General features: G+C 42.0%; 1 protein-coding gene across 1 annotated transcript in view; it reads right to left on the minus strand.

Annotated features, from left to right (window-relative positions):
- Positions 1-26359, minus strand: part of LOC138762435 (ATP-dependent 6-phosphofructokinase, liver type-like) — a 93522-nt gene that overhangs the window by 50473 nt on the left and 16690 nt on the right. Inside the window, exons 2-3 of the mRNA XM_069936191.1 lie at positions 8300-8373; positions 4072-4149 (exon numbers count right to left, since the gene is read on the minus strand). Of these exons, the coding sequence (XP_069792292.1) occupies positions 4072-4149; positions 8300-8373 (152 nt within the window). The remainder of the gene's footprint in view (positions 1-4071; positions 4150-8299; positions 8374-26359) is intronic.

The following is a 26359-nucleotide window of genomic DNA, read 5'->3' on the forward strand; positions in this document are numbered from 1 at the left end:
AAGTTGTTTAGACATTGGTGAGGGCAAATTTGGAATATTGTGTGCAGTTCAGGTTTCCTAACTACAAGAGGGATATCAATAAGATTGAAAGAGTGCATAGAAGATTCACTAACATTAACAGAATGTTATACAGCCCTGTAGTATAAAACAGACTACACAAAAGAGTCTGGAAAAACAACCACCTGAAGAAACACACAAAGATCAGCGTGTACAGAGCCATTTTCATACCCACGCTCCTGTTCGGCTCCGAATCATGGGTCCTCTACCGGCATCACCTACGGCTCCTAGAACGCTTCCATCAGCGCAGTCTCCGCTCCATCCTCAACATTCATTGGAATGACTTCATCACCAACATCGAAGTATTCGAGCTGGCAAAGTCCGCAAGCATCGAATCCATACTGCTGAAGACCCAACTGCACTGGGTGGGTCACGTCTCCAGAATGGAGGACCATCGCCTTCCCAAGATCGTGTTCTATGGTGAGCTCTCCACTGGCCACCGAGACAGAGGTGTACCAAAGAAGAGGTACAAGGACTGCTTAAAGAAATCTCTTGGTGCCTGCCACATTGACCACCGCCAGTGGGCTGATATCGCCTCCAACCGTGCATCTTGGCACCTCACAGTTTGGCGGGCAGCAACCTCCTTTGAAGATGACCGCAGACCCCACCTCACTGACAAAAGACAACGGAGGAAAAACCCAACACCAAACCCAACCAACCAATTTTCCCTTGCAACCACTGCAACCGTGCCTGCCTGTCCCGCATCGGACTTGTCAGTCACCAACGAACCTGCAGCAGACGTGGACATACCTCTCCATAAATCTTCATCCGCGAAGCCAAGCCAAAGATAAAACATACCTTGCGTATCCGGTTTCAATTCGGAATTTTTTTTGATTTTTAAAAGGTTTTCCTCATCAAGTTTTATATCATCCAATTATATATTTCCTCCTCCTCCTCTATATGATGCGACGTTTGTCAATTGGTAAGATGATGGTATTCAGTATTTCTGAGACTTGTTCGTTGACAGTTGTCTCACGTCTTTTGAACAGTTATCAATGAAGTTTAATTTACTAAATTCACTTTTTTTAGATACTTGCAGATCAGAATTTTTTTTTGTTTACAGGTTCAATTACCAAATTATCCCACGGCTTGTGAATCTAACATGCTGGATGTAATTTTCAAATTATAACCCTCCCAGAAAGGTTTAATAATCTTTATAAATGATATGCTTTCAAAATCGCATCATGTTTCCCTTGATAAGATTAAAACAGCATGGGAGCATAATCTAGAGTTTTTTATCTCAGACAAAAAATTGGGATTTGATTCTTAAATTAGTTAACACTTCTTCACTATGTGCTCGACATTCCCTTATTCACTTCAAGGCTGTACATCGAACTTGCACAAATGATCCCGTACGTTTCGCAATCAGGTGTTCCACGTTGTATACTAACACTAAGTTTCATAAAATTTGGAGTCCTTTATGGACTATTTTCGTGCTAATTAGATCTGTTTGTCCTGATCATTGAATGTATTTATGTACACGGTTTTTCCTTCAGTTAGTCAAGTTTTATAAATTCAGCAGAGCTATACGAACTTTAATTTTATATCAAAACATCCCAGGTTTTTTCAGTAGGGGGTTAAAGTTCTTTACTTAGTTTTTTTCTTATTCTGACAACATTGTATGGGGAAGGGGTATATCGCTATTGTTTTATATTTGGAAATGCCAAGTCCCGAGTTATAGGGAAAGATTAAACAGGTTTGGACTTTATTTCTTGGGAGTGAAGAAGAATGAGGGGAGCAGTTTAGAAGACTTAGCCACAGTTTAGAAGATTATGAGAGGTACGGACAGAGTGGATGCAAGTAGGCTTTTTCTACTTAGATGGGGGGAGATAAATATGAGAGGTCATAGTTTTAAGCCAAGAGGGGAAAGGTTTAGGGCAGTGGTTCTCAAACCTTCATCTTTCCACTCACATCCCACTTTAAGTATTCCCTATGCCATCGGTGCTCTGTGATTAGTAAGGGATTGCTTAAGGTGATCTGTGAGTGGGAAGGGAAGGCTGAGAATCACTGCTCCAGATCCAATTGTTTCTGAAATATTTTGCTTGAGAAAAATTGTAATTGGCCCATTTCCTTTGGAGTTAGAAACCGTGCACATAACAAGTCAATGAGGTACGATTAAAACAGTGGTTTTCAACCTTCCCTTCATTCACAGATCACCTTAAGCAATCCCTTACTAATCACAGAGCACCAATAGCATAGGGATTATTAAAAGTGGTATGTGAGTAGAAAGAAAAAGGGTGAGGACCACTGGTTTAGATAGCTCATTGGGAAGAAGTTCTTCACTCAGAGTGGTGGGAGTGTGGAATGGGCTGCCATCTGATCTAGTGAATGCAGGCTTGATCTGTTTTAAGAATAAATTGGATAGATACATATATGAGAGATGTCTGGAGGGTTAATGGAATGGGAGTAAGTCAATGGGACTAGCGGAGTGGTGGTCAGCACAGACTAGAAGGGCCAAATGGCCTGCTTTCTGTGCTGTAGTGTTCTTTGGTTCTAATCACTTCATGATTTCTGTGTTCACAGGTCATGATGATTGAATTTTCTGACATCCCCGGTGTCTGCCATAGGCCACATAACATTCATGGTGTCTACTATAGATCACACAACATGAAAATATATTGTATGGGTGAAAACATTATTTTACTCGGAACCAGGTAAATAAAAATACCTATCCAGAAGGAGTTTAAAGATGGGGAGCACACAGCCTTCAACAGTTTGATTTGGGCCAACAATGCCTTCCCTTCATAATTCCTTTCCAAAAGAAGTCCTACCAACTAATGCTGTGCAATTCTCCAGGAGTGAGTTCCTAGACTCAGCCTGATAGTTGGAGAGAGAACAGTATGTCTAAGGAAAAGTACTGAGATGAAGTCTATAGTCATTCACTCACACTTTCAAATGTACAAAAATAAATTGTACTTGAAAGGCTCAAAGATGTAATGAAAATTAACAGGATACTGTTGGAAAGCTTGGCTGAAATCAAGACCGACATAATCTCCCACAGAGGTAAAATATTCTCTGAATTTGATTGTGGATTCCTCATAAAAGGATTAATGTAGTTACAGGCCTGTTCTCTGGTTTTCTTTCAACACATTTCCCATTACACAGTGGTGGAAGTGGACAACAAAAGCAGTACAACTCTGATTATCCAAAATTACATTCTCCAAAATCCTCATTTATCCAAAATTTTTTTTTGTGCCAAACTGACCTCGTAGGTTGAAAAAAAAACTCGACATTAAATTAGAATGATTGTCCTCATTTCAGGTAACTCCCTCCCCTCCCCTCTTTCAATTTCTTCTTTACCTTCCCCTTTTCTCTTCAACTCTCCCTGTCAAACTGTCTCCCAGCCACAAGCAGTCGGAAGAATCCCTTGTCCCGGCTTCATCAAGGAGAGCCTCCCAGGCAGAAGCGGGGATGCTGGGCTCCTGGGTGGGAGTACGACCTCAGGCACAGTGGCGTTCCCTGCCCTTCTATCCTCTTCCCCCCCTCCCTCCTCAGTACACCGGACGCTGACTCCGAATCGTCCCCTCGGCCTACTTCTTCAATGTGCGTGTGCAGTAGGCCTAGAGAAGAATTCAGATCCAGTGGCCAGGGAGACAGGCGCCCGCTGACTTGCCAGTGAGTGTTCCACTAGCCTGGGCAGCAGTGCGTTTGTGTCGGTGATCAGCAGCAGTGGTTGAGTGGTCTCGGTGATCAGCAGCTGTGTTGGGTTTGTCAGTGATAGGCGGCGACCAGCAATTATTTGCTGAGATTAAACATTATTTTAATGCTTACAAAGTGTTCCCTTGTTGATTTGCTGTTGCTACTGGGCTGTTTTTAAAAAAAATGACAAGTTCCCTGAAAAAATTGTTTATCTGAAATGGGCCCAGTCCCAACCATTTTGGATAATTGGAGTTGTACTGTACTTAATGCAATTAATAAAACACTTGATCACAGTGATTACATTGAAATGGTCTTTCATAAAACTGGGATCTCCTTGCACAACATCTAGTGATTGATGAGATACCAATTACTCACAAGTTGGATGATATTGGAAACGCTGTCCCAGTCTGCCAACTTCAAGTATTCAGCACCACCGACAAGCCCTTCGTAACCCTGCAAAAGCAAAGACGTGTCTGTCACAAACTTGAGAATCCCGCACTTTCCTTGCTCCTACGGTGGCCTTACTTCCAGCAGCGAAAGCCTTATGTTCTGGGCCTTCTTCCATAAACCTGACCACACGCAAGGGGTTTGTTGGTTAATTGGTGTATTTGGGGGCCGGAAGGGCCTGTTACCGTGCTGTCTGCCTAAATTTTAAATTTAATTCCTTTATGCTACTTCTTCGACCAGACTGTTCTAATATTTCTTTATGTGGATGCCACACTTTTTTTTACCAATCCTGTGCACTTCACTCTCATAACAATGCCATATAAATGCAAATTGCTTTTGCAATGACAGCTTAAAGAACCCATGAATCACTCCAAAGATTCATGGCCAAATAAAATCCCTTCCTTTTTGACTCAAATGGAGGGGACTGTGGTGAATGTTCACCTCTGCTGAAGAAAATGGAATAACCTCCCCTGATTATGACCCTCACAATATTTGCCACAAGCACAAAGAAAAGCTGATAGTAAAACAGGAGGGTGGAGAGGATGGTGATTGGGGAAGCCTCAGAAAGCAACAAGCGTTCCCATCCCTCCTAACATTTTGGTTACTTCATTTGATATGTAAAAGCAGTCTAAGTGCCTCTTGAGCCACAAGCAGCCTGGGTCTAATTCAATTGATCCCATTTGATCAGTGCAAGAGGTTAGGTCAAATCTTGCTGCGATGGGATGTCTCCTGCGGAGATTTTCTTTCCTGTGCTCACAATGTTTATACTCAAAGCAGAAGCCTGATGATGTTCAGGCAAAAGCAATGAGGCATTAGAAAACATACATTGTTGTTCCCCATCATGTCTTTCTTTCTTTGGCTTGGCTTTGCGGACGAAGATTTATGGAGGGGTAATGTCCACGTCAGCTGCAGGCTTGTTTGTGGCTGACAAGTCCGACGTGGGACAGGCAGAAACGGTTGCAGAGGTTGCAAGGGAAAATTGGTTGGTTGGGGTTGGGTGTTGGGTTTTTCGCCCCATCATGTACTCTCTCTCTTAATGGTTTAAGGATATAGAAAGAAACCAAAGAGATTTTAAAAAATGTCTGATTTAGGTACAAAGAGAATACAGTAAAACCCTTGCTATCCAGAATTCAACCCAAGCCAAGTTGCCCCAAGCAACTGGCAAGAAAATCACAGAAGATAAATAGGTTTAAAAAAAAATACAGGTTTAAAATTGGCACACCTCACCATTAGTTCACCAATCAATGTGTAATCTGAAACAACTGGAAAATTCACTTATCCGGCATCCACCAACTCCCATAGGTGCCAGATACCAGGGGTTTCACTATACAAGAAGGCCAAAAAAGTTAAAAATATGTATTTTAAATAATATTTGTTAAAATCTCATAAAAGTTATAAATATAAGAACAAAGATTGGGTGATCTTAATTAGTTCTGAAATAGAACCATAAAATTGTGGATGCTACAGCACAGAAACAGGCCCTCTGGCCCACCAAGAAGGTTCCAAACTACTTTTTTCTGCCCAGTCCCATCGACCTGCATCTGGACCACAGCTCTCCACACAGCTTCCATCCAAATTTTTCTTAAATGCCAAAATTGAGCCGACATCCATCATACTCTCCCCACATCCATACTCTCCCCACCCTCTGAGTGAACAAATTCCCATGATGTTCCCCTTAAACATTTTGTCTTTCACCCTAAACCCATGTTCTTGAGCTCTTGCCTCATCTATTCATGCCTCTCATAAATTTGTATACCTCTATCAAATCTCCCTCATTCTATAACACCTCAGGAATAAAGTCTTAACCTATTCAACCTTCTCTACAATTTAGGTCCTCAAGACCTGGCAACATCCTTGAAAATTTTCTGTTCACACTTTCAATCATTAATATCTTTCCTTTAGACAGGCTATCAAAACTGCACACAATACTCACCAATGCCTTATATGACCTCAACATAATATCCCAACTCCTGAACTCAATACTCTGATTTATGAAAGCTCTCAAGACCAATGCATTTGTGATGTCACTTTCAAGGAATTATGCCTCTGTTTTCCGAAATCCCTCTGTTCTCCTCAGTACCCGACCATTTACCATGCAAGTCTTACCAAGAATCATTCTCCAAAATGGAATACCTCACACATATCCACATTAAATTCCATCTGCAATTTTGCAGCCCATTTTCTAGCTGGTCCAGATCTTGCTGCAAGCTTTGAAAGCTTTCCTTGCTACCCACTACAACCCTAATCTCAGTGTCATCTGGAAATTTGCTGATCAAATTCACACTATCACCCAGATCGTTGATATAAATAGCAAACAACACTGATACCTGACCCACACGATTAGTCACAAGTCTCCATTCTGAGAGGCAATCCTCTACCATTCTTTGGCTTCTCCTGCAAAGCCAATGCCTAATCCAATTTACTACCTCATCTTGGTACCGAGCAAGTAAGAAAGGTCTTACTAAAGTCTACATGGACAATATCCATCTCCGTTCCTTCATCAACACTCCTAGCAACTTCCTTGAAAAATTCTCAAAAGGTTAGTTGTACATGACATACCACTTACAAAGCCATGTTGACTATCCCCATCCTGGTCTATCCAAGTACTTACAGTATATCCAAGTACTTGGTCCCTTAAGGACCATATACCTCTTTTAGGTCCCCTTAAACTTCTGCCCTAGCCTCTCGCAAGGACTGAGGAATTGCCTCATGACAGCATGCACCTTCACCTCAGACCTAAGACCTCATTACTATAGACTCTCCCCATCCCCTGACTAAATACAAATGCAAAAAAATCCATTGACGATCTTTCCACTCTTCTTTGGCTCCATGCACAGATGATCACTCTGATTCTCAATAGGACCAATTCTGTCCCATGCTATCCTTTTGTTCTTAATATATCTATAGAAGCCCTTGGTATTTTCCATCACCTTGTCTGAAGAGACACTCATGCCTTCTTTAAAACCTCCTGATTACTTTCTTAAGCATTTTCTTGCATTTCTATACCCTCAAGTACTGCCTTGCTGCCTGTACCTGCTAAGTGCCTCCTTCTACTTCTTAGTCAGGGCCGCAATTTCTCTTGAAAACTAAGGTACCCCATACTGGTTATTCTTTAATTCTGAGAGGAACACGTTTCTCTTTTGAAGGTCTCTCATTTACTAAGCATATCTTTGCCAGATAACAACCTATTTCAATCCATGTTTACCAGATCCTTTTGGATACCATCAAAATAGGCCTTTCTCCAATTTAGAATCTCAACCCGAGGACCAGACCTATCCTTTTCAATAACTGTCTTAAACTAATGGTATTATGATCACCAGACACAAAGTGTTCCCTGACACACATTTCCGTTACCTGTCCTATCTCGTTCCTTATTAAGAAATCCAGTATGGTACTTTTGTCTATGACCCCCTTACTTCGGCTCAAGGTTTATGGGCCTCTTCCTTGGAAACAGTCAAGTTCAGTTGGTTTCTTCCATACTTCTCTCCTACTAGCTACATAAAAAGCATAAGAAAATATTTTATAATTTCAGTCTGTGGCCCCCTTAGAGAATGACTGCTTTATCCGTCCTTCCTGCAATATTCCTTGCACTGATATAGGCGTATCACAGAACATTATTCCCACAGTGCTCAACCTTTCTATTTTTGACTTTGTCTGCAGGCTTAACAACATCTTTTCAACAACCAATCCACACTGGCTCCCATCCCCCTGCACACTGAAATAGAGAAATTGGTTGGTTGTTGAAACTGGGGAAAAAAGGCATTTAATTCAAAGGAAGGTAACAAGTTGAAATCGGATCAAGATTCAAAGCTTGTATTTACTGTGTAAAAAGCTTTTTGTTTTGACAGTAGGTGCTTTCAAACTGCCTTGTAAAATGGACTTAATTGGGCAATTTGCCTGGTTAGCACCCCACTCACAAGGCAGAAAGGGTTGGACCATGTCATCCAAAGTCAATGGGGCCCCTACCATACCTCAGAGGTAGTCATGGAACCCAGTTAAACTTAATCAGGATGCATTGACCAGCAGCTTGAACAGCAAAATAGTTGACCCAGTTACGCGCTGGCGTAACTGATAGAGCGAGATAATCGGACAGAACCCTCTCTGATTACAGATCAAATAGTCAATACTAGTCAAATAGGACATGAATGACACCAACCTCATAGACAAAATAAACATCAGCTCCCACATAGATCCCCATCCGTACCACTGCTCGCACAGCAGCATTCATACCTGTAGATGACAAGTACAGTTAGAACAGAAAATCTTAAAGTTAGAATTAATAAAGGTGCTTAAAACAGTGAGAAATTTAGAGAGTGTAAACATGAAAGGGCAGCATGGTTGGTCTAACAGTTAGTGAAATGTCTTTACAGCGCCAGCAATTGGGACTGGGGTTCGAATCTCATGCAGTCTGTAAGAACTTTTTATGTTCTGCCTGTGTCAGCTTGGGTTGTTCCCGGGGGCTCTGGTTTCCTCCCAACATTTGAAACATACCAGGGTTGTAAATTACTTGGCTGTAAATTGTGCAGCACGGACTCGAGAACCGAAATGGCCTGTTCCCATGCTGTATGCTTAGATTTTTTTTAAAAAGCTTGCATTCATGGTGATCCCAGACTACTTGCTTGACAGAAAAGGTGCTCAGGAGGGTGGGATTTACCGCTGTAATAAGAAGGTTCAACTGTCCTCTTCAAAGCACCCCAATATGAAGGAATTAATGCAGACAGATCTGGTCATTTTAGACATGGCAAGACCCCAAAGACAGCAAGTCAACAAGCAGAACAGCAACTTACTCTGTTTTGCTGTGATTAGTTGAGGAATTGTTGGTGTGATTCAATGAGGAAGGAATTTTGGTTAGGATACTTAGATATTTTTTGAATGGTGTCTGCATGAATTTCCACCAGTGATGAAACTGCCATTTTAACAATACATCCAAAGTGGAACATCACAGAGTATCAGATATTCTAATCTAGATTAATGATATGAAGTATTATGTTGTTGAAGGTGTTATCATTTAGATAGAGAATTAAAACCAGCAGCTATTTCTCACTGGGAGTTTGAGGAGATTTAGGAAGTCACCACTCATGCAAAATATCTACAGATATACAACAGAGACAAATTTCTGTAAGTATACATCAGGATGCTCTTTATCAACTATAGTTCAGAATTTAACACCCATCATCCCCATAAAACTGATCAGCAAACTCCAAGACCTGGGAATTATCACCCCACTGTGTAATTGGACCCTGGATTTCCTCACCTTCAGACCAGTGAAGAATGGGAAGAACTTCTCCTCCACAATCTGCATCAGTACCAGAGCACCACAGGGCTGCCTTTTTAGCCCCCTGCTCTTCTCACTTTACACCCTCGACCGTGTAGCTCGGTACAATAACACCATCTACAAATTTACTGATGGATACCATGGTAGTAGGTTGTATAAAGAGAGGTGATGAGTCAGCATACAGGAGGGAGATTGAAAACTTGGCTGAATGGTGTATAACATTAATATTTGGGGAGAATTTATAAGATTTAGAGTAGTTCCCATACATTTTAAAACTTCTTATTTGAAAGACTGAAGAATTCACATTGCAGGATCTCTGGAGAATGTAAGCACTTTTCACAAGTAGGCAATTCAACTGAAGTCATAAAATGCTTGACCATTGTCTTGTTGGAGTCATGCTGTCTATCAGTACTCTTTCTGCAAAAGTGCTCATAGAAAGGTCACTCCTGGATTTTGTTTATCTAACAACAGATGGGAGCAGAAGAAAGAACTCCTGTTTTGCTCAGGAAGGTGGGAGTTTTGCAAGACATGAGATACATGCTCTCTTTGGAGTTTGAGTTGGAAGAGAGAGAGTTGAGTTAACAACTTAGTCAGTTAGTGTGTGGGACACTGACAAGTAACTGAAGAGTGCAATCCAAGGAAAACTTTGAAACTGATGAAAGCAAGTTCAAGAGCAGTAGATGGCTGGAAGTGCTATCTGTCTGATGTTTCTCTTGAAATAAAGGAAGGAATGGAACTCTGTGGTAGCTTAAAGAAAGAGATTACCATCTGATGGGGCAAGTTTCATCAGCAAGTCCCTGAGGTGACTAGTGGTGGAAATCCAGGAGCAACAAATATCTCTCTCTGCAAACCCTACAAGAACCTTCCTGAGTGGTAAACATTTACCTTTCAAGCACCAAGCCTGGTGAACTTCATATATGTTAAATTCTGTGCACAGTATAAGAATTGCTTGCATCCAGAGAACTTGGAAGGAGAAGTAAGATTGAACTGTGAATTCAAGAACTTTTCTTGAATTTACACACACATTATATACACATGTGCTTAGAATTAGAAAGGGGTTAATTTGGGTTAGTTAAGTATAGAGTTAAGTTAATGTTTAATTCTATTTTCATGTTTGAAGTTGATTAAAAATAATTTTTGTTTTGAAAGCCACTTGTCTTGGTGAATGTCTATTGCTGCTGGGTTTTGGGGTCCTTTGGATTCGTAACAGGTGCACCAACAACAACTGGCACTCAATGTCACCAAAACTAAGGAGACAATTGTTGACTTCAGAAAGGGAAAACCAGAGGTACACATTCCAGTGATCATTGGGAGTTCAGAGGTGGAGAGGGTGAGCACATTTAGGTTCTTGGGAGTCACTACCTTGGAAGATCTTTCCTGGACCCAACACACCAATGGCATCGCAAAGAAAGCACATCAACGCCTCGACTTCCTCAGAAGTTTGTGGAGGTTTGATATGACACCAGAAATCCTGGCAAATTTCTACAGAGGAGTGATGGAAAGTGTGCTGACCGGCTGCATCACAATCCGGTATGGGACACTAATACCCCTGAACATAAAGCCCTTCAAAAGGTCATCGACACGGCTCAGGACAACACAGGCAAAATCCTCCCCACTATTGAGTACATCTACAGGGAATGCTCCCATTGGAGGGCAGCAGCAATCACCAAAGATCCACACCACCCAGCACATGCTCTGTTCTCGCTGCTGCCATCAGGAAAGAGGTACAGGGGCCACAAGACTTGCACCACCAGGTTCAGGAACAGCTGCTACCCCTCCACCATCAGATTCCTCAACAACAAACTTAATCAGAAACTCATTTAGGGACTCTTACTTGTGCATCTTATTGATTTTCTTTTGTTCTCTCTGTATTGCACAGTTTGTTCACATTCGTTATCTGTTTACAATTCTTTTATTTGTTTGCATGTTTACACTGTGTACAGCTTTGCACTAATTCTGCCACGCCTGCAGGAAAAAGGAATTTCAAAGTTGTATGTTCTCTGACAATAAATCTAAAATTTGATGAGCATTCTGACTGGCTTCATCACTGTCTGATATGGAGGTGTCATGCAGAAATAGGCTACAGAAGGTTTAAACTCTGCCAACACCATCAGGGCCATTTGTTTTCCCTCTATTAATGATGTCTTTAAGATACCAGTCTCTATCATCCAAGGACCCTCACCATCCAGAGCATGCCCTTTTCTCACTGCTACAGGAGGTGCAGGAGACTGAAGACTCAACGTTACAAAAATAGCTTCTTCCCCTCTGCCATCAGATTTCTCAACGGACAATGAACCTATGAACACTATCTCACCCTTTATCTTTTTTAAATCTTTGATTTACGCAAATGTAATTTAACAGTAATTTTGCACTTTGTCCTGCTGCAAAGTAACAAATTTCAGGACAATGCAGCAGTAAATGCTTAGCTGTCATCTGCCTGGCTAATAAAACAGCCAAATAGCTCATTACAATCCACCTGATGGTAGGTTAGGTTGACAGGTGAAAGGGGGAACTGCACAATGACTTTGATATCCTGCTATATTACATGCTAACAATCAACGCTTTGTATTAGTATAGCTTTTTAACAACACTCGTGGCAAGATAAACTGCTTCAGTGATTTTAACTAAAGAAAGAAGTCAGGAAGGCAATTAAAAGAGTAATTCGACAAAATGGTCAACTTGAGCTCGAGAGAGGTGCCAACTTCAAAATTTGAGAGTGGAAATTAGTAAACCCCACCGTTTCTAGTTTCTTTATAGAATCAGAATTTATTGTCATGAACAAGTCATGAAATTCTGTGTTTTTGAAGCAGCGTCAATAGTGCAAACATTCATATTGTAGCTATCTTACAACATCACTATAAAAAAATCAATAGGGCAGGAAAGGTAAGGCAGTGCCTTTGATTCATTGATCATTCAAGAATCTGATGACAGTGGGGTAGAAGCTGTCCTTGTGCCCATGCCCTGGGCGATGGGAGACTGAAAATAGAGGCTGCTTTCTTAAGACACCGCCTCATGTTGATGTCCTCGATGGGGTGAAATCTGGTGCCTGTGGTGTCTCAGGCCAAGTCAACAATCCTTCTGAGAGTTGGCACCTCAATACCACGCAGTGATGCAACCAACCAGAATGTTCTCTGTGGTATACCTGTAGAAGTTTGCGAGAATCTTTCGTGACAGATTAAATCTCAGATTTCTGTATTTTTTTCCCCCTCTCTAAATTTTCTCCCACTGCCCATCCCGTTACCACATACCTCCTAGTCATCTCTCCTTAAACCTGCTTTTCCACCTCCCACACCTCTGTCTTATCACCTCTGGGTGCGCTCCCCCCCCCCCACCCCCACCCAAGCTTAATTCCTTCTTCATATACATAACATCACCCAATTCTCTGTAGTCTTGATAAAGCATTCAGATATTTCTACTCACAGATGCTGACCGACCTGCTGAATTCCTTGTCTGGTCAAGATTCCAGCATCTGCAGATTTTGCATTTCTCTGCTGCATCCCTAATCTAGTCCCATTTGCCCCTGCTTGGCCCTTATCGTTCGAATTCTCTTTGAGATATAGATATCAAGGAAAATTATTCTCCTTGGCAGCTCATCTGAAATAGAGGCTGCAAGATTGCCAGAGTTTGAAACCACATCATAGTTCAAAAGTGTCTGATTAAGCATTTTGAAGAACTGTATTTACAAGCCTATTGACTAAGAGCTGGGAAGAAGGATTAGTTTAATAACCAGTGGCTGAAATGGATAGGGTGGATTCAATTGCCATCCATGTCTATAATTCAATACATAAGTATGCAGTGTCGAATAAAGATCTTTGTCTGTGTGGTCCATTATAGGTAGAGGGCTTTTGTGAACTGGGCAATGGGAGGACTTGATACACAACAGGCTTAGGCTGGCATATAAATGGGTGTCTTAAAAGAATGGAGAAAACCACACTGGTTAAATGTAAAATGTTGAAGCATACACGAGTTCTCAAATTTTTCAAAAGTCCTCCAATATCATGCTGAAACTGGATTCAAGACAGGTGCAGCAGGTAGTTTTCAGTCATTTTAAGTGCAGATACTTGAACTGTGATGAAAATATCAGATCTTGGCACCTTTTAAAATGTTAACAGGTCTTACAAATTATTTTCACAGCTCTTCCAGAATTGCATTTGTAACCAATGGATTATCCTGAATCTGAAGTGCCTTTTATTTATATAATTTTGTTGATAACTTACAAAAGCAATAATTAGCTAGTGTAGAGATGAATTAAAGGTCAGATCTAAAATGACCAGGGGTTCAATAAAATAAAATCGATTTGGTCCTTGTGTTTCCAGAGATAAAAAAAAATGGGTAACGTGCATATCTAGGAGCATTATCAGAAGGGAGAGTAGTGTGTAGTTTACCTGTAGTAGTGTGGTGTTGAGTCTATATACCATGACATGTAGTAGTGTGTAGTGTACCTGTAGTAGTGTGGTGTTGAGTCTGCATACCATGAGATGTAGTAGTGTGGTGCTGAGTCTATATACCATGACATGTAGTAGTGTGGTGCTGAGTCTATATACCATGACATGTAGTAGTGTGTAGTGTACCTGTAGTAGTGTGGTGTTGAGTCTGCATACCATGAGATGTAGTAGTGCGGTGCTGAGTCTGTATACAATGACATGTAGTAGTGTGTAGTGTACCTGTAGTAGTCTGGTGTTGAGTCTGCATACCATGAGATGTAATAGTGTGGTGCTCTGTCTGTATACCATGAGATGTAGTAGTGTGTAGTGTACCTGTAGTAGTGTGATGCTGAGTCTGTATACCATGAGATGTAGTAGTGTGTAGTGTACCTGTAGTAGTGTGGTGCTGAGTCTGCATACCATGAGATGTAGTAGTGTGTAGTGTACCTGTAGTAGTGTGGTGTTGAGTCTGCATACCATGAGATGTAGTAGTGTGTAGTGTACCTGTAGTAGTGTGGTGTTGAGTCTGCACACCATGAGATGTAGTAGTGTGGTGCTGAGTCTGCATACCATGAGATGTAGTAGTGTGTAGTGTACCTGTAGTAGTGTGGTGTTGAGTCTGTATACCATGAGATGTAGTAGTGTGTAGTGTACCTGTAGTAGTGTGGTGTTGAGTCTGCACACCATGAGATGTAGTAGTGTGGTGCTCTGTCTGTATACCATGACATGTAGTAGTGTGTAGTGTACCTGTAGTAGTGTGGTGCTGAGTCTGTATACCATGAGATGTAGTAGTGTGTAGTGTACCTGTAGTAGTGTGGTGTTGAGTCTGCATACCATGAGATGTAGTAGTGTGGTGCTCTGGCTGTATACCATGAGATGTAGTAGTGTGTAGTGTACCTGTAGTAGTGTGGTGCTGAGTCTGCATACCATGAGATGCAGTAGTGTGGTGCTCAGTCTGTATACCATGACATGTAGTAGTGTGTAGTGTACCTGTAGTAGTGTGGTGTTGAGTCTGTATACCATGAGATGTAGTAGTGTGGTGCTCTGTCTGTATACCATGAGATGTAGTAGTGTGTAGTGTACCTGTAGTAGTGTGATGCTGAGTCTGTATACCATGAGATGTAGTAGTGTGTAGTGTACCTGTAGTAGTGTGGCGCTGAGTCTGTATACCATGAGATGTAGTAGTGTGTAGTGTACCTGTAGTAGTGTGGCGCTGAGTCTGTATACCATGAGATGTAGTAGTGTGGTGCTGAGCCTGTATAGCATGAGATGTATTCTGGTGTTCAATGTAGACCTTGTTTGTTCTCTCAAATGCCTCACATTTAGAGAGAATTCCTCCACAGCATCCTGACCAATATTGAAACCATGATCAAAGCAGGTGCAAATGTCACCCAAAAGGGTAATCATCTCATATGCCAAGTATAAAATTTGAACCTCAACAGCGAAGTTGCAGTGCTCCCCATGAGGTCCAGCCACCCAGTCCGACTACCGTCGGCTCTGCGCAGGCTTTAAGCAGCTTGTTAAAAGACCTGACTGATGTTTATGTGAAAATATGCTGATAAAATTTAAACATTTACTGGGCAATTTGCTTTTATATTGTGAATTAGTACATTAAATATATCTAGCAGCTTCACCCCACTGGTCTGCAGTGTCAGATATGGGGTAGTTTTATACAGCAAGTATAGATCAAAACCTAGTTTTGGTGGGAATTCAAGGGGTCATCTTATATGCCAGTATATACAGTCATCTGTTTATCTGTAGTTGATCACATTTCTGATTTGTTAGACTCTTCTGTGCACAAATAGACTGACTGCATTTGAATGTCAAACTATTTTGTTGCCTTTGACATTCTGAAGTTGTGAAAGGCACCACAGAAGTATGTCGAGCATGATAGGATTAACAGATCAGAGATTTAAATTGGGTCAGGATAAGACCGCTAGAAATGGTTTAGAAGTGGGTTGCTACCAAGGTCAGGAGGCAGCAGTAGAGATAACATGAGTGGCGGAGGCTGGAACCAAAGATCACATTAGACGAGGTTAACAATTATTTTGAACAATTTATCGATTATAGGCAGGCAGTGTCTGTATGGACTTTTAGAAAACATGAGTTAATGAAAAACAGAAGCATACACTTTGCTGTCATAATTTGGTATTTATCTGAGAAACAAACTACAAACAGCAAGGATAATTGAGCAGTACAATGGCACGTGACATAATTTCCTTCCGGCGTCTGCACAGAACCTCTGGGCTATTTATATAAATGAATTTGGATGATGAAAGAAAAGGGAGCAAACACAACAGTGACCTCTAAGTGGATGCAGACACTATAGATGCATTTAAAAGGTAATCATATGAGGAACATTTGATGGCCCTTGGCCTGTACTCATTGGAATTTAGCAAAATCAGTGGGGATCTCATGGAAACATTTCAAACGTTGAAAGGCATGGACAGACTAGATGTAAAAAGGTTGTTTCCCATGGTAGGAGAGTCCAGGGCAAGAGGGCACAACTTCAGGGTAGAAGGGTGCCTGCTTAGAACAGAGATGCATAGAAACAACTTCAGGGTAGAAGGGTGTCTGCTTAGAACAGAGATGCATAGAAATTTCTTTAGACAGAAGGTGGGGAATCTGTGAAATTTGTAGCCCACATCTGCTCCTCTCTCTTATGGTTTTATGGATAGGATTATGCAGGAAATAATACGGATCATGTACAGGAAGAAGGGACTTCCATTTAATTTGTCATCATGCCTAGCGCGGACATTTTGAACCCAAGAGCAGGTTCCTGGCTTTGTACTTCCCTATAATCTTGTTCATAATGAGTTGTGGATGAGTGCCCCATGTATGCAAATTACTAAAAACTAGTGTAGCAATATATGGGAAGATTAAAAGAACAATTAAGTATCTTTTATCTAAAAGAAATAAAAACAACATGAGTGAAAGCTATGGTTTTAGCAGTATCAGATTGCAGTATCTAATTTTGACTTGAGAGTTGGTGTGTTTAAATCAATAAGGTTAAAAAAAACTCTCATTTTATGTTTTTTTTTAAATCTGAGAGGCTTAAAATTATGAAGTATACTTGGTACGGAGACACTGCTTTTAGAGAGGGAATACAGATCGAGAATACTTTATCCCAGGAGTGGCCAACCTTTAATTGTTAATTTAGACATACAGCACAGTAACAGGCCATTTTGGCTCACGAGTCCGTGTTGCCCAATTAACTTTGTGGACCAAAATGGCCTGTTATCGTGCTGTATGTCTAAATTAAAAGATTAGCCACCCAGGATCCTAAAAACAAAGCTCAGCTTGTTTGGTGAATCGACTGGTTCAGAGCAAAACCAGAAATCATATTTTCAAAAAAATGGCAACCCCAAAGTCAGTGATTTCTTGTTGTTTGGAAAAGTTATCAACTGACATGATGAAAGTTGGAGCAATATCAGTGTTAATAAAAACGCCGCACAATTTATTTTTCAGGGTTCATTTTTTTTCTTAGAATCAAGTAACATAGGAGTCTCCAAAATGGTCCATTTCGACCCATGGTGGGGGGGGGGGGGTCGAAAAACGCCAGGGGTGGGAGTGTCGACTTAACTTTTGGGGTCGAAAAAATTGTAGAGGCTGAGGTCCCCACTCCTGCTGGGAGCCCGAGGCAACTTCTTCGATGCGGACAGCACCGCACAGGATGTTGAGAATGGAGTTGCCGTCGTTGACTCCAGCTGATACTGAAAACTTGGACCCAGCTCTGTTCAGAATCTTCCCAGACAGAAGCAAAATTAATTTTACTTTGAATAATGTAATGAAAATCAATTTATTTTGTGACAGCTATATAATTTTATATTATACATATAAGTAGGTTTTTTAAAATAGATAGATTGTGGGGGGAGGGGCGGAGTTTAGTGTAGGTCATCATAAACACTTCACAAAACAGATCTCATTTAAAATGCAAGAGCTTTGCTGAAAGTGAGATAAGGCACCGAGACCCTTTGCAAAGACAATAAAGACTATTTTAGAAATGCTTTGCTAAGGAATTTCAAAAGCAGGTGCAAATGAAATAGTCCATGCTCAGAGGATGATAAGATTTTTCAAAAACTGGAGCCCTGCAAGAAGGTCATGTGATTTTGAAAACAGAGAGAGAAAAAAGACCAAACAGTCTTTCTCTAAGAGGGGGAGAGAGAGAATTCAGTTGGAGTTCTGCAGTGGCTTTTGGAAGCTGCAGCAATGACAAGCTGGCAGCTTGGTTGAAAACCCCATTTGGAAGACGGGTTATGAGTTCAGCCTGTTCAAAACCCTTGTGGTCCTTACAAGAGGAAATGGCTAGCTAAGTGTTTCTCCTGAAATAAGGGCAACAAGAGGAACTCTGGGGTGACCTGGAAGAAGAGATTATCATTTGGAAAACCCTGATGGGGCAAGTTTCTTCAGCAAGACACTGAAGTGACTGATAGAAGTAAATCAGTTTGTGTGTGTGTTCAACGAGCAACAAATCTCTCTCTGAAATCAACAAGAACCTTCCTGAGCAGCAACCTTTAAACACAAGAGATTGGTGAAAATTCATAAATGTTAAATTCTGTGTACAATATAAGAATTGCCTGATACCGATGAACTAGGAGTGAGAAGTGAGATTGGACTATGAATCAAAGAACTTTCCTGAACATATACACATTACATAAACGTACACTTTGAATTAGAAGGGTGTTTAAGTTAGGATAAGTTAATAATAATAAATTAAAGTTTGATCTTGCTTTTATGTTTAAAGAAAATTAAAAGTGACTTTTGTTTAAGTAGCCATTTGTCGGTGAATTTCTAATACTGCTGGGTTTCAGGGTTCTCTGGGCCCATAACAATTTATTTCTGCATGCCTGGGATCTATGAAGGATCAAGGATTCCATGAAAGGGTTGATGGTCTAAAAGGTTTGGGGAACCCTGAAGTAAGATATGAATGGCGTGGCTCTTTAAACACATTCAAAATATCTGATTATACAACTTGCGCTGAAAAAAATAATTGAAAGAATAATTGGCATGTTGAGAAACTGCATTGAAAGTTATTTTATCGCAAAAGCAAATTACTCTGGTGCATGAACAATTACATTAAAGGGAAGTGACAGTAATTGTTGCATGCATAAAATAAATGCACTAACACCAAAAGATCCTCATTAAAAGAATAGCTGAGAGGAAAAGTAACACACCAATTACATAACCTTGATGAAACCAGCCCCAGGGGCTCTGAATTCAGAACGGGGAAAAGGCAATGAACAGATCAGATGGCTACGTGTCCTGACATCCAGCGTCCTTTAATAACAGACGTTGTGTAGAAGTAGAGAAGTCTTGCTATAACTCCACATGGCAGTGTTGAGAGAACTGCAAGCTGCTTTGGTCTCCTTGTTTAAGAAGGGATATTTTTGCAGAGGCAATAAAGTTGATTCCTAGGAAGTTTAGGCAACTGGAGGTTCAAAGAATGAGAAGTTGGAAGATCCTGAGAGAGCTTCACAAGGTTGATGAATGCTTCTCTAATGGGAGAATCTGGAACAGGGGGGTGGGTGGGGGGAGGTATTGATTCTGAATGAGGTGGCGGGGAATCCTTTTTAAGATGAAAATTAAGAGGAATCTTTTCTCAGAAGGTCATGAATTTTTTGGAATTCTTGACTGCAGATGGCTGTGGAAGCTAAATCATTGACTGTTTCAAGGCCAAATAGACAGAATTTTGGCCAAATAGACAGAATTTTGGTCCTGAAGACTGAACCTTTAATGGGGAACATGGTACGAGCAGGAATAGGCCACCTGGCTCCCTCTTGTCTGCCTCACCTTTTCATGTGATCAGGCCCAGACTGCAACGCTTCCACAAAAGACTCCATTTCCCAATCTTACTTTCATCCTCTGAAGTACCTCGTATGAACCCATGGTTAAGAAATGTATAGATTCAGTGCCTTCTGGAAGAAAGTCCAACACCCTTCATTGCAGCCAATAGGAGATGCAAAAGTAAAAAAAAAAAATCAGCTCAAGAAGAGCAGTTCACTGTGGGAATGGGACCTTCAGGCTTCGACTTGAGGGGATTCTTTGGTGAGCAGAGATAGGATGGGAGTCAGGGCAGTGGAAATGCTCCCCTGTTGAATGTGGGAAACCAAAAATCATTGTGCTCCTTGAGCTGATAACATCCAAGGGAGGACCTGACAGTCAGAGACCTGCAGCTGCAGTTGGATGCACTCAAGATTCGCTGGGATACAGAGAGGATTCTTTCACTGAGGTGGGCTCACCTAAGGGGCATCCAGCAGATAAATGAGTGACCATCAGGAGAGGCAGGGGGACTTGTGTGGACAGTCATTCCCCTCACTAACAGACAGACTGCTTTGGATACCATTGAGGGCAATGACCTTTCAGGTGCTAGCAGCAGGCAGGTCAGTGGCAACTGTGACTGCCTTGAAGGCTTAGAAGGGTACAGGCAAGGTGACAGTGAAAGGGGCCAGGCAGGAGATTTTTCAGCTGGAAAACATGTTGTGATTGTCCGGTTTCCAAGGTGCCAGGGTCAAAGATATCACTGAGTGGGAGGGTGAATAGCCAGAGGTTGAAGTATTTTATGAATATGGAGAGGATAACCAGAGGGGAAATCAATGTGGTCAACAGGAGATGGGCAAGGTCCTCAATGAGTACTTCTGTTTTTAATGTAGAGAAATAGATGAGGTCTGGGGAACTTGGGACATTTAAATTTTAAATTTAGACATACAGCGCGGTAACAGGTCATTTTTGGCTGAGTCCATGCTGCCCAATTACACCCAATTAACCTACAACCCCCTGTATCTTTTGAACAGTGGGAGGAAACCAGAGTCACCAGGGAAAACCCACACAGACATGGGGAGAACATACCAACTCCTTATGGACTGCGTGGGATTTGAACCCTGGTCCCGATCACTGCCGCTGTAACAGCATTGCTCTAACTGCTATGTTAACCATGCTGACATGTAGAGAAAATTTTACAGATGACATTGTGATTTCTCCTTGACATGTGTGGTGTGTAACACCAATATGGTAATTCTTGCATTGCTTGTGAACACTCACTTTCCAAGATTTTTGCCTCGGCCAAAGGTGACAAGAGACAAGACATAAACTGGCCCCATAGAAGAGCGGGAGAATTCTTGGGATTAGAATTGTGTTGGGTCTTTTTGAAGGGTATAACATACAGACTTAAATGTGCAATCCTTCCTATTTGTGTGACATGCAGATAGTGTCATATAACGAATGTAGATAGTTCACAGAAAAAGGACATCTGAAAAAAGTGAGAGAAAGCTTGTGCACACAACAGGACAGCTGAAGAAATTAAGAAAGATTCAGAAATTTAGAATGAGGCCTCATCAGTTAAAATTAACCATTAATTAAAGCAAAAGGGAGTGGCTGCAAATTTATTTTTTTAATTATTAAGTGAAATAAAAGGGGGCTATTTCTTTGTATATTTGGCACCATCTTAGAATAGAACGATGAGTACAGGGGAAAGAGAGCCAGCAGGAGAGAGAAAGGCTGTTGAATCAGTTGCTCCCATTACATTGATCAGTATTCTATTTCATAAGTAGCTTTATTATTTTGTGTAATCATAAAGTTATATTTTTAGACTTTAACAGATGTATAGTGTCTCCTTTTGTTTGTAAAAACCTCTTTTTGCCGGATCAGAAAAGTGGTACAGGATGGTGTAACGGTTAGCTCAACGCTGCTACATTGCCAGCCATCGGGACCAGGGTTTGAATCCCACGTTGTCTACAAGGAGTTTGTACGTTCTCCCTGTGTCTGCGTGGATCTTCTCTGGGGTCTCCGGCTTTCTCCCATCTTTCAAAACGTACTGGGGTGCAAGTTAATCGTGTGTAAATTGGGTGGCACGGACCCATGGTGCTGAATTGGCCTGTTATAATGCTGTATGTCTAAATTTAAAACTAGGGCAGCACAGTTAGTGAAGTGGCTAGCACAATGCTAATTCAGCGCCAGAGATCTGGGTTAGAATCCGGTGAAATCTGTAAGGTGGTTGTAATGTTCTCCCTGTGACTGCGTGGCTTTCCTCCTTGTGATCTGGTTTCCACCCACGTTCCAATCTAATTGAACACATGGGTGTAATTGGTCAGTGCGGAACTTTTTAGTTCCATTTTTTTAAAAAAGCAAGAAATAAATTAAAAATTTTTGTTACAGAAGTTAATGGTAGTATCGTGAATGGTCAATATTACATTTGAGAGGTGCTGAAGCCTCAGATGTGTATGAAGATGCACATATCCCTAGGCTTGATCGGATAGGTCCAAGGACTAGGAAACCAGAGGAAATTACAGGTGCCCTGGCTGAGATTTTTGAGTCGTGGATGTCAGACAAATGAATTTCAGCAAGGTTTTTGATAAGGTTCTACATGGGAGGTCAGATTGCATGGGATCCATGGTGAGAAAGCAGACTGGATAGAAAATTGGCTTCTGTAAGGAGGCAGAGGGATGGTGGAAGGTTGTTTTTCGGACCGGACGCCTGTGTCTAGTGGTACGTCACAGGGTTTGGTACTGGGCCCATCACCATTCGTCATCAATGATTTTAAATGAAAATATACATGGCTTGATTTGCAAGTTTGTGGATGACACTAAAGTGTCTGGTATTGTAGTGAGTAAAGATGGTTGCCAAATATTGCAGGAGGATCTTGATCGGTTCAGCTGTAAAATGGTTAATTGAATTTAATACAGAAATGTGAGGTGCTGCATTTTGGGAGGTCTAACAAGGCTAGGACTTGATGGGGATCTGGAAAATATTGTAGGGAAGAGGGATCGAGGAAAATAGGTGAACAGCACTTAAAAAGTGGTGCCAGAGGTATATGGCGCGGGTGGGGGGGGGGGGGGGGGTCAAGAAGGCTTTGGCACAAGTTGTATGTTGGTGAGGCACCATTTGAAGTATTGGTCACTGCTGAAGATTTGAGAATGTTGCAGGACTGGGGTTCTGACCTACAGGGATAGATTAGGCCCTTTTATAAAAAATATCCCTCACGGTGGAAAATCTACCTTCATAAATGGTCCGTGAGCAGCTGCGAGGTGGCGACTCCAATCCTTCTTCAAGTAAGTGCTAGAGGTGCACTCCATCCCACTGCAAGCGGCTGGTGAGGGGGTGGGCTGATGTCGTAATGCCATCAGTCTGCATCCCATCTCATTTCTCTCCCTCCATGGCTCCCTCAGGGCAGGGGCAGCTGGGCCAGCAGGAGCTGTCATGGGTGGCCGGGCCAGGCCGTGACAGCCCTGTTGGCCGCTGCGGCCTCCAGCACCTCACCAGGCCGCTCGTCAGTTCCAGCGACTCAATACGTGGCAGAGCAATGGCCGTCTACCCTACTCCCTGCCTACAGCAGATCCGGACAACGCACTGAAGCTCCACATAAAACCAGCAGCCTTTTAGGGCTGTCATTCTCCCCCAGAACAGAGAAAATTGATAACCAAAGGGTGAGGGGAGGAAAGAGTCAATAGGAATCTGAGGAGTAACTTTACACAGAGGGTGATGAGGTGGGAACTTGGGTGACACTGAGGGGACTCTCTTTTGCTTCTCTTTATCGGAGTATAAGAGGCACGTCATGCAATTTTACTGATGGGGAAACTGCCTTATGGAAGACTAAAGCGAATTTCATGTAACATTGAACTGACTTTATTACATGACAATAAATTTAATCTTGAATATATGATTGAGGCTGTCAGAGGAGGTGATTGAGGCAAATACTATTGCAATGTTAAAGAAAAAAAAAATTGGATAGGTACATGGATAGGATCAGCCTTGGAGGGAGCATGAGCCAAATGCAGGCAGATCAGGCATTCTGGTCAGTGTGGATAGATTGGTCTGAGTGTCTGTTTTCATACTGTATGACTATGACTTCAGTTTTAAACTACTGTGCCTTGTAATGTCTCATCCACTATACTCCCGCAAGTGGAAGCATCACTCTATCTGTCCTGTCTTGTCCCTTTAGGATTAAGTTCAGTAGGATCACTCTAAATTTTAAAGAATGAAGATCTATATTTCTTAACTGTTCGTGATTGCCTTCTGTGAGAGATGAGTAAAACTAATATGAAAATATGAGGGATGAAGAATAGTATGGATATATGTGTGTAATGAATAAAGCCAGTATGAATAGAAGGGTAGATAATAGAATGTAGGAAGTAAAGTTAGTCTGAATAAGATAAGGGTATTCTAGCATTAGACAGTCAGCAAGTTCTACTTATGTAATTAGGTAAGCCTTAGACAGAATTAGCAAGTTCTGCATATAAGAGTTAGTAAACCCTAAGGGTTGGGAAGGTGTGAATAAGGACAAAGGCAGGTGAATAAGGACAATGACATGATGGGACACCGACAGGCAGACAGGATTGCCTAATGCCAAACTTATCCAGGAGGCAGAAGAATGTTAGGGGGGGAGGGTACCTCTACACTGAAATGAACTGTATAAAAGTTGGGTGAGCCCCAGTATGTGTGTGTATTCCCAGGGTAAGGGGAAGCACCCAACTTTGCATTGTTGTATAATAAATGTTCTTTGTTCTCAATTTTTGTCTCGAGCAAATTCTGTGAAGGTACTTCTGTTTCTCACAAATGGGGGGTGGGCTTGTCCGGGATCCCACTCCCTCCACTGACAGAGTGCCCGACGACGAGGGTAGGTGCACCTCTGCTGATTCAGCTGGATTCATGGACGGCGGGTGACTGGTCAGTGGATGAAGCGAGTGATATCCGAGAAGAGGCATTGAGAACAAACAACAGGAGGACGTTAAGGAAGCGCGCTAGGAATAGTTACTGGATCCCGGTAAGAGGAATTTTACTTACCTGTTAGTATGGGAGGTGTGAGTAGCAGGGGAGATAGTCCTAAGGAAGGATGGGACGATCAGATAACTAAGCAAAGTCCGTTAGGATTAATGCTATCTGATTGGGGTGCGGGGAGAACCCGCGGGAAAGACAAAGACCACGGCCAGGTATTGCTGTCTGGAATGTGTTAAAAACCCGATAAAAGGGAATTTGGTATATTGGCCAAAGTTCGGATCCGATGAGGACTGGATGTGTCAGGCGTTGAACATCTGGCTCTATCAAAACCAAAGAGATAATATTGAGAGCAGAAAATATGCAGCCTGCTGGCTCAGTGGATCGGTTGATCAACTGGTTTTGAATGAAAAGGAATGTGAGGATAAGAAGGATGAGGAACCTTTTGTCCCTGAAACACAAGGATGGGATGTGTTACATTCCCTTCCTCCACCTATGCCGGCTCCTATCTTTCCCCTCTCTCCTATGCTCCCCTTCTTCACCTTCCCCTCCTCCCCCACAGCTAAAGAAAGGAGAAGAAAGTAGGGGTGGTATGATGACCCGTTCACAAAGTACTAAATTACCACCTCAATTGACAAGAGAGGGAGGAGACTTTGATTCAGAACAGTGTGAGCCTCCATTTCCCGGAGAGCAGGAACCTAGACATTATAAAGGAGAGAATAAGCCAGAAATTAACTGGATGAGACCTTTACGGGAAGTTCCCGTGGGAGGGGGTCTCGGGTTCGTAAATGTGCCCCTGACTAGTACGGAGGTGCGTAACTTTATGAGAGAAATGACCTCCCTGATAGAGGATCCTTAGGGATATGCCAAACAATTAGATCAATTTTTGGGACCAAATATATATACATGGGATGAGTTAACATCAATCTTTAGGGTTCTGTTGACTTTGGATGAATGTGGAATGATTTGCCAGGTAGGGATTAGAGTCTGGGATAGGAAACACCAAGGGGGACCAGAGGCGATACCTGGGGAACTTAAATTCCCCCTGGCAAAACCAAATTGGGTTAAGAATACTAATGATGGTCGCACATTAATGGAGGAATATAGGGTTAATCTGATAAAAGGAATCAAGGAATCTGTTCCAAAGGGACAGAATTTTAAGAAAGCATTTGAGGTTCCCCAAGGTCCCGAGGAGACCCCCTCTGCATTTCTGAATAGATTGCATACGGCCATACAGCAATATGGGGGTCTGGATATAGAATCCCCAGCGGGTGAACAATTTGTATTAACGGGCTTCATTACAAATTCAGCCCCAGACATTAGAAGGAAATTGCAGAAGACTGAGAATTGGCATGAATAGGGAATAACACAGCTTTTACAGATCGCACAAAGGGCATACGTCCAGAGGTCTGAGGATAAACAGAAAGGAAAGGCTAAGATTTTGATGCAGGCAGTCAAGGAAGTCGTGGAGGGACAGCAAGGAAAGGGTAGGGGCTGTGTGCCAGCTCCTAGACATTGGGAGGAGCACCGGGAGTGGGAGAGTAGAGACCAGAGCAGGGGCAAGGGTAGAGGGGAATTCCGGGGACGACGACCGTTCCCGAGACCTCGTGGTAATCCCGGTAGGAATTGGGAAACAGGAGCATTAGTCTGCTACCATTGTAAAAAGGAGGGACATTTTAAGAGAGAATGCCCAATGCGAGCCAAGGAGATGCGATCTTACGCACTGATGGAAGCAGATTATGAATGGGGGGGTCACGGTTCTCAGTCAATACACACCGTGGGGCTCCACGGAGAACCATTGGTAAATTTA

The sequence above is a fragment of the Narcine bancroftii genome, chromosome 4 (assembly GCF_036971445.1).
Source record: "Narcine bancroftii isolate sNarBan1 chromosome 4, sNarBan1.hap1, whole genome shotgun sequence".
Taxonomy (NCBI): Eukaryota; Metazoa; Chordata; class Chondrichthyes; order Torpediniformes; family Narcinidae; genus Narcine; species Narcine bancroftii.